At 43.1% G+C, this 10,000-nt stretch overlaps 1 protein-coding gene across 1 annotated transcript in view; it reads right to left on the bottom strand.

Annotated features, from left to right (window-relative positions):
- Positions 1–10,000, bottom strand: part of nrp2b (neuropilin 2b) — a 222,397-nt gene that overhangs the window by 148,592 nt on the left and 63,805 nt on the right. The window contains 1 exon segment of the mRNA XM_064976976.1: positions 854–1,035. Coding sequence (XP_064833048.1) covers positions 854–1,035 — 182 coding nt within the window.

Genomic DNA, 10,000 nt, shown 5'->3' with positions numbered 1-10,000 from the left:
TCAGGCTGTGGGGATGTTTTTCATTGGCAGGGACTGGGAAACTGGTCAGAATTTAAGGAATGATGGGATGGTGCTAAATACAGGGTAATTCTTGAGGGAAACCTGTTTCAGTATTCCAGAGATTTGAGACTGGGACAGAGGTTCACCTTCCAGCAGAATAATGACCCTGCTAAAGCAACACTCTAGTGGTTTAAGGGGAATGATTTAAATGTCTTGGAATGGCCTCGTCAAAGCCCAGACGTCCAACCAATTGAGAATCTGTGGTATGACTTAAAGATTGCTGTACCCCAGCTGAACCCATCCAACTTGAAGGAGCTGGAGACGTTTTAACATGAAGAATGGGCAGAAATCCCAGTGTCTAGATGTGCCAAGCTTATAGAGACATATCCCAAGATACTTGTAGCTGTAATTGCTACAAAAGTTGGCTCTACAAAGTATTGACTGTGGGGGATGAATAGTTATGCATGTTCAAGTTTTAAATATTTTTGTCTTATTTCCTGTTTGTTTCATAATAAAAAATATTTTGCATCTTCAAAGTGGTAGGCATGTGTGGTGTAAATCAAATGATACCAACCCCCCCAAAATATATATTTTAATTCCAGGTTGTAAAGCAACAAAATAGGAAAAATGCCAAGGGGGGTGAATACTTTCACAAACCAGTGTACATCTCTAACTGCCAGAATATAATAATAATAGGCTTAATCCGTGTCCGGGAAACTGCTCCTAAGTGTATGTATAACCAATAGGTCTACCGACTGCCGCTATGCCTTTCTACTGGGTTTGATTTGTCCCAATCTATTTGTGTAGTTAAACGTTTGCATCAACGTTGTGTCTTTATTCATATTGGACTCACCAGTTTTGAAGATCTCGTAGCGCAGTGAAAAACCAGCTCCCTGATGAGCGTAGTCAGAGACAAACTTGATGTGGAGCACGGGGCCGGAGGAGATGATGGCTGGAGGGGCGATGTTGCTGCAGTGTTTACCCAACAGATCTCCATTCTCACTGTTTCCATCACGGATCTCTATGAAGTCATATCTGGGTAGAAACATGGACAACATGTTTGTTATTGGAAGTCCACAAAAACCAAGAAGAATACAGACAGAGGAGATATAGCTGGCCAATCCAGTGAGACAGATGAGATACAGACAGAGGAGATATAGCTGGCCAACCCAGTGAGACAGATGAGATATAGACAGATGAGATATAGACGGAGGATATATAGACAGATGAGATATAGACAGATGACATATAGACAGATGAGTTATAGCTGATAACCCAGTAAAACAGATGATATATAGAAATATGAGATATAGACAGATGAGATTTAGACAGAGGAGATACAGACAGATGAGATATAGACAGATGAGATATAGACAGATGAGATATAGACAGATGAGATATAGACAGATGAGATATAGACAGATGAGATATAGACAGAGGAGATATAGACAGATGAGATATAGACAGATGAGATATAGACAGATGAGATATAGACAGATGAGATATAGACAGAGGAGATATAGACAGATGAGATATAGACAGAGAAGATATAGACAGAGGAGATATAGCTTGCCAAACCAGTAAAACATATGAGATATATACAGATGAGATATAGACAGATGAGATATAGACGGAGGATATATAGACAGATGAGATATAGACAGATGAGATATAGACAGAGGAGATATAGACAGAGGAGATATAGACAGATGAGATATAGACAGATGAGATTATACCACAGATTATATATTATATACCTTAGAATAGATATATGAACAGATGAGATATAGACAGATTGAGATATAGAGAAACCAGAAAACATATGAGATATATACAGATGAGATATAGACAGATGAGATATAGACAGATGAGATATAGAGAGAATAGATATAGACAGATGAGATATAGACAGATGAGATATAGACAGATGAGATATAGACAGATGAGATATAGACAGATGAGATATAGAGAGAATAGATATAGACAGATGAGATATAGACAGATGAGATATAGACAGATGAGATATAGACATATAGACAGATGAGATATAGACAGATGAGATATAGACAGATGAGATATAGACAGATGAGATATAGAGAGAATAGATATAGACAGATGAGATATAGACAGATGAGATATAGAGAGAATAGATATAGACAGATGAGATATAGACAGATGAGATATAGACAGATGAGATATAGACAGATGAGATATAGAGAGAATAGATATAGACAGATGAGATATAGACAGAGGAGATATAGACAGATGAGATATAGACAGATGAGATATAGAGAGAATAGATATAGCTGGCCAACCCAGTAAGACAGATGCACTACTTTTGATCACCCTAATCCCTATATAGTGCACTACTTTTGATCACCCTAATCCCTATATAGTGCACTACCTTGATCACCCTAATCCCTATATAGTGCACTACCTTGATCACCCTAATCCCTATATAGTGCACTACCTTGATCACCCTAATCCCTATATAGTGCACTACCTTTATCACCCTAATCCCTATATAGTGCACTACTTTTGATCACCCTAATCCCTATATAGTGCACTACACCCTTTTAGATCACACCCTAATCCTAATCCCTATATAATCCCTATATAGTGCACTACCTTGACACCCTTTTGTGCACTATCACCCTAATCCCTATATAGTGCACTACTTTTGATCACCCTAATCCCTATATAGTGCACTACCTTGATCAAGATTAGTGCACCACATAGGGACTAGAGTCCCATTCAGACGTAGCCTGACGTGTATAATTCCAGCTCGTGTCCTATTGGTCAGTTTCTCTGGTCTTTGACTGTCAGCTGACCTCTGTTCTCTCACCCAAACTCAGAGTCCTATTGGTCAGTTTCTTAAACCTTAAGCAACAAGACCAAACCCACCTGCCTCTCCAAAATAAACCTTTATAACTGAGGACACATGTTAACAGAGTTAGGGTCTGGGATAGAGGCCATTGTCTTTCGACTGGTGGGTCACTTCTATAAAACACTAGTCCTCCAATCTAACGATCAGAGCAGAGGAAAGGTGCTCTATCTAAATTAAGACAATGACAGAAAGACTGCAACCTCAGGCCCTGCAGGTACCTCCATTGTAATATAGACACAGTGCAGTATAGTAGGGTGGTGGCTATATACCTCCATCTACCAATCAGTGCAGACGACAATTAGAGAAAGACTGATAAGAGCAACTCCAGACCGTTAGGCCTTGATGTCCTTTCATTTTAATATAAAATGTAGGGTAATTAACTTAAAAACCAGCCCTCCAGATTCCTGTAGGATTACAGGTGGATTACTGCTGGATTACTTCTGGATTACAGGTGGATTATAGGTTGGATTACTGCTGGATTACTTCTGGATTACTGCTGGATTACTGATGGATTACTGGTGGATTACTGCTGGATTATAGGTGGATTACTGCTGGATTATAGGTGGATTACTGCTGGATTACAGGTGGATTACTGCTGGATTACTGCTGGATTACTGGTGGATTACTGCTGGATTATAGGTGGATTACTGCTGGATTATAGGTGGATTACTGCTGGATTACAGGTGGATTACTGCTGGATTACTGCTGGATTACTGGTGGATTACTGCTGGATTATAGGTGGATTACTGCTGGATTATAGGTGGATTACTGCTGGATTACAGGTGGATTACTGCTGGAATACTGCTGGATTACTGCTGGATTACTGCTGGATTACTGGTGAATTACTAGTGGATCTGGTAGGGTTTATGGAGATATCTGGTCACCTGGAAAGGAATGGAGAGGGAGAGGGAGCAGGCGTTCTGTTGAACTAGCTCTCTCTGTGCGTGTGTATTACTATATCACTATATTAATATATTGCAAAATTTCTGTATCATTACATTACCATATTATTATATTATTATATTACAACATTACTATATTATATTACTATATTATATTATTATATTACCATATTACTATATTATTATATTACTATATTATTATATTAAAACATTACTATATTATATTACTATATTACAATATTATTATATTACTATATTATTATATTATTATATTACTATATTATTATATTACTATATTATTATATTATTATATTACTATATTAGTATATTATCATATTACGATATTATTATATTACTATATTATTATATTACTATATTATTATATTAATATATTATTATATTACTATATCACTACATTACAATATTACTATATTACTACATGACTATATTTGTAATAATAATCCAGTAGAAGCTGAAGTACAGATAATGTAGTACTGTGTCATGCTGACTGCTCTGTGCCCTGTGTTAAAGAACATAGAAAGGTGTTGTACTTGGGAGAATCTTTACTGTTGCCAGCATTTAGCCTGCAGCTCTATCCACGGACGGGGGGACATTCAGGGGAGGGAGAGGTAAACAAGTCCCCTAACATGGATACAGTGTGTTGTACTAGGGAGAACCAGCATGTAGCATGCAGCTCTATCCACTGATGGTGGGGGAGGGGGGACATTCAGGGGAGGGCGAGGTAAACAAGTCTCCTAACACCAACTCACCCCCCTCATGCATTGTGTCAGCGACAGCTTGTGAACTGACAACGCCGTGACAACGTGGTTGAGGGTTGTTCTCACAAAGCCTTTCTAGGGTTCTGTTCTTACTTCTTCTTCCTATCCCTCTACTAGCTTTAAAATGGACATGTCAGTTACTGCTTTGGCCAGGATAAAGATGTGACAGAGTTATTATCTCCCTCCCTCCCTCCCTCCCTCCCTCCCTCTCTCTCTCTCTCTCTCTCTCTCTCTCTCTCTCTCTCTCTCTCTCTCTCTCTCTCTCTCTCTCTCTCTCTCTCTCTCTCTCTCTCTCTCTCTCTCTCTCTCCCTCCCTCCCTCTCTCTCCCTCCCCCTCCTCCCTCTCCCTCCCTCTCCCCCTCTCCTCCCTCTCCCTCCCTCCCTCCCCTCCCTCCCTCCCCTCCCTCCCTCCCTCCCTCCCTCCCCCTCCCTCCCCTCTCCCTCTCCTCTCCCCTCTCTGTAACAGACTAAACTGCTGTGGGGCACATAATTGGTGGCACTGTGTCAGGTAGAGGAGTGTGTGGGGGTGGAGGAGAGAACCTGACACTGCTCTTAGCCCCCCCTCTGACAGACACAGACAGGTGTCCTCCCTCCCTTCTTCCCCCTTCCCCCTCTTCCTCCTCACCCCTTCCTCCACTCTGAGCCAGGCCTGCTGCCCAGCCTGATTCCTCTCTAGTCAGTAGCCTACAGGTAGAAGCAGAGGCAGTGAGAGAGACAAGGCAAGGTAGAGGCAGTGAAAGATATACCTTAACCATTTGTACATTGTTAAGACACTGCATATATATAATATGACATTTGTAATGTCTTTATTGTTTGAAACTTCTGTATGTGTAATGTTTACTGTTAATTTTTATTGTTTATATATTTTTATTGTTTATATATTCACTTTATATATTATCTACCTCACTTGCTTTGGCAATGTTAACACGTTTCCCATGCCAATAAAGCCCTTGAATTGAATTGAAAGAGACAAGGCAAGGTAGAGGCAGAGGCAGTGAGAGAGACAAGGCAAGGTAGAGGCAGAGGCAGTGAGAGAGACAAGGCAAGGTAGAGGCAGAGGTAGTGAGAGAGGCAAGGCAAGGTAGAGGCAGAGGTAGTGAGAGAGGCAAGGTAGAGGCAGAGGCAGAGGTAGTGAGAGAGGCAAGGTAGAGGTAGATGTAGTGAGAGAGGCAAGGTTGAGGCAGAGGTAGAGGCAGAAGAGAGAGACAAAGTAGAGGTAGAGGCAGTGGTAGAGGCAGAGAGAGAGACAAGGTAGAGGGAGAGGTAGTGAGAGAGACGAGGCAAGGTAGAGGCAGAGGTAGAGGCAGAAGATAGAGACAAAGTAGAGGTAGAGGCAGTGGTAGAGGCAGAGAGAGAGACAAAGTAGAGGTAGAGGCAGTGAGAGAGACAAGGTAGAGGTAGAGGGAGTGAGAGACACGAGTTAGAGGTAGACGAGGTAGAGGTAGAGGCAGAGAGAGACAAAGTAGAGGTAGAGGGAGTGAGAGACACGAGTTAGAGGTAGACGAGGTAGAGGTAGAGGCAGAGAGAGAGACGAGGTAGAGATAGAGGCAGTGAGAGAGACGAGGTAGAGGCAGTGAGAGAGACGATGTAGAGGTAGAGGCAGTGAGAGAGATGAGGTAGAAACAGTGAGAGAGACGAGGTAGAGGTAGAGAAAGAGACGAGGTAGAGGCAGTGAGAGAGACGAGGTAGAGGTAGAGGCAGTGAGAGAGACGAGGTAGAGATGAGGTAGAGGCAGAGGCAGAGACAAAGTAGAGGTAGAGGTAGAGAAAGAGACGAGGTAGAGGCAGTGAGAGAGACAAGGTAGAGTTAGAGGCAGAGAGAGAAACGAGGTAGAGACGTGGTAGAGGCAGAGGCAGAGGCAGAGAGAGACAAAGTAGAGGTAGAGGTAGAGAGAGAGACAAGGTAGAGGTAGAGGCAGAGAGAGAGACGAGGTAGAGACGAGGTAGAGGCAGAGGCAGAGGCAGAGGCAGAGACAAAGTAGAGGCAGATGTAGAGAGAAACGAGGTAGAGGCAGAGAGAGACAAGGTAGAGTTAGAGGCAGAGAGAGAAATGAGGTAGAGATGAGGTAGAGGCAGAGGCAGAGAGAGAGACAAAGTAGAGGTAGAGGTAGAGAGAGAGACAAGGTAGAGGCAGAGAGAGAAACGAGGTAGAGACAAGGCAGAGGCAGAGGCAGAGACAAAGTAGAGGTAGAGGCAGTGAGAGAGACGAGGTAGAGGCAGAGGCAGAGACAAAGTAGAGGTAGAGAGAGAGAGACAAGGTAGAGGTAGAGGCAGAGAGAGAGACAAAGGCAGAGAGGTAAGGTAGAGTTAGAGGCAGAGACAAGGTAGAGATGAGGTAGAGGCAGAGGCAGAGAGAGAGACAAAGTAGAGGTAGAGGCAAGGTAGAGGCAGAGACAAAGTAGAGGTAGAGGTAAAGGAAGAGGCAGAGACAAAGTAGAGGTAGAGGCAGTGAGAGAGACGAGCTAGAGGCAGTGAGAAAGACGAGGTAGAGGCAGAGTAAGAGACAGCTCTATGAAGGCCTGCCTGAGTATATTTAGACTGGAGAACACCAGGGAGCTTTTGAGGTTGAATCCTCTTTTTCTCTGGTCTCCGAATCTCAGTCGTGGAGACAGATCCGACAGGGCTCTTTTGACATGATCACAATGTCTCTCTCTTTGTTGCTGGGAAGTCTTGCAGCAGCAGCCGCACTGAGGCAGCGAGAGATCTCTGACGACAACCCAAATAGCACCCTATTCCCTATATAGTGCACTACTTTTCAACAGAGCCCGTAGTGCACTGCATAGGGAATAGGGTGGCATTTGGGTTCTTCAGGTCGTTCAGGGGAGCTGCAGGCGGCATTGGGGCGGATTCTGATTCTACCCCCCTCTCCAATTAGTTCTGACATTAACCACGGTGACAATGATAGCCTTCTTTCTCTCCGAGCTGGCTGGGAGACATGCTGTGTGTGTGTGTGTGAGTGTGTGTGTGTGTGTGTGTGTGTGTGTGTGTGTGTGTGTGTGTGTGTGTGTGTGTGTGTGTGTGTGTGTGTGTGTGTGTGTGTGTGTGTGTGTGTGTGTGTGTGTGTGTGTATAGTTGAAGTCGGAAGTTTACATACACCTTAGCCAAATACATTTAAATACAGTTTTTTCACAATTCCTGAAATTTAATCCTAGTATACATTCTTAGCTCAGTTAGGATCACCACTTTATTTTAAGAATGTAAAATGTCAGAAAAATTGTAGAGAGAGTGATTTATTTCAGCTTTTATTTCTTTCATCACATTCCCAGTGGGAATGTTTACATACTGTAGTACATATAGTTTACATACTGTCACGCCCTGGCCTTAGTATTCTGTGTTTTCGTTAGTATTTTGGTGAGGCCAGGGTGTGACATGGGGATTTATGTGGTTTGTTTTGTCTGGGGTTGTTTGTAGAGGATGGTATTGTGGTTAGAGTAGTACTCTAGGTAAGTCTATGGTTGCCTAGAGTGGTTCTCAATCAGAGTCAGGTGTTTATCGTTGTCTCTGATTGGGAACCATATTTAGGCAGCCATATTCTTTAGGTCTCTTGTGGGTGATTGTTCCTGTCTCTATGTTTGTTGCAGCAGATAGGGCTGTTTCGGTTTTTCACAGTTCTTGTTTTGTAGAGTGTTCATTGTTCATCTTTATTAAAGATGTTTACAAGTAACCACGCTGCGTTTTGGTCCAACCCCTCTTTCCCCAGAAGAAAACCGTGACACATACACTCAATTAGTATTTGGTTGCCTTCAACATGTTTAACTTTAGTCAAACCTTCAACAAGCTTCCCATAATAAGTTGGGTGAATTTTGGCCCATTCCTACTGACAGAGCTGGTGTAACCGAGTCAGGTTTTCAGGCCTCCTTGCTCACACACACTTTTTCAGTTCTTCCCGCAAATGTTCTATAGGATTGAGGTCAGGGCTTTGTGATGGCCACTCCAATACCTTGACTTTGTTGTCCTTATGCCATTTTGCTACAACTTTGGAAGTATGCTTGGGGTCATTGTCCATATGGAAGACTCATTTGCTACCAAGCTTTAACTTCCTGACTGATGTCTTGATGTTGCTTCAATATATCCACATAATGTTCCCTCCTCATGATGCCATCTATTTTGTGCACCAGTCTCTCCTGCAGCAAAGCACCCCCACAGCATGATGCTGCCACCCCCGTGCTTCACGGTTGGGATGGTGTTCTTCTGCTTGCAAACATCCCCCTGTTTCCCCCAAACATAACGATGGTCATTAAGGCCAAACTGTTCCATTTTTGTTTCATCAGACCAGAGGACATTTCTCCAAAAAGTACGATCTTTGTCCCCATGTGCAGTTGCAAAGAGGAGTCTGGCTTTTCTATGGCGGGTTCGGAGCAGTGGCTTCTTCCTTGCTGAGCGGCCTTTCAGGTTATGTCAATATAGGACTTGTTTTACTGTGGATATAGATACTTTTTTACCTGTTTCCTCCAGCATCTTCACAAGGTCCTTTGTTGTTCTGGGATTGATTTGCATTTTTCACACCAAAGTACGTTAATCTCTCTTCCTGAGCGGTTTGACAGCTACGTGGTCTCATGGTGTTTATACTTGCGTATTATTGTTTGTACAGATGAATGTGGTATCTTTAGACACAGTATAGTATAGTATAGTATAGTATAGTACCTCACTGTGACCCCCCTCCAGGTCTCTGTTCTCCTACTAATCTCATTGTAACCCCCTCCAGGTCTCTGTTCTCCTACTAATCTCACTGTAACCCCTCCAGGTCTCTGTTCTCCTACTAATCTCACTGTAACCCCTCCAGGTCTCTGTTCTCCTACTAATCTCATTGTGACCCCCTCCAGACTAATCTCATTGTAACCCCCTCCAGGTCTCTGTTCTCCTACTAATCTCAGTGTGACCCCTCCAGGTCTCTGTTCTCCTACTAATCTCACTGTAACCCCCTCCAGGTCTCTGTTCTCCTACTATTCTCACTGTAACCCCCTCCAGGTCTCTGTTCTCCTACTAATCTCACTGTAACCCCCTCCAGGTCTCTGTTCTCCTACTAATCTCACTGTAACCCCCTCCAGGTCTCTGTTCTCCTACCAATCTCAGTGTGATATATAGCATAGCTATGATATAGATCACATTAATCTGGGTTGGAGGCTGAGGGATTTGACGAGAAAAGGCATTGAAGGTTCACACACACAGTGGGCCTAAGGAGGATTTACACGTGGGACAACTAACTACCGTCATTTATAAGTGTATTAGTGTTTGGAGTAGTCTGACAGGACATTAAAACCCCATAGCTGTCTCAGATTCACTTTGCACATGGTTGAAGATTGCGTGTGATTGAGTGTCACCCACAGAGTGTGTGTGTGTGTGTTTACTTCACTCTCACCCAGACAACCAGTCTGCTGAGAAGCTCTGACGCTTAAAGGGTAGGGCAGGTGAGAGAAATGTTCCCCTTCTGAA

This window comes from Oncorhynchus masou, chromosome 10, assembly GCF_036934945.1.
Source record: "Oncorhynchus masou masou isolate Uvic2021 chromosome 10, UVic_Omas_1.1, whole genome shotgun sequence".
In the NCBI taxonomy this organism is placed as follows: domain Eukaryota; kingdom Metazoa; phylum Chordata; class Actinopteri; order Salmoniformes; family Salmonidae; genus Oncorhynchus; species Oncorhynchus masou.
Note: the sequence above shows the minus strand (reverse complement) of the source record. Positions and strands in the feature narration are given on the sequence as shown.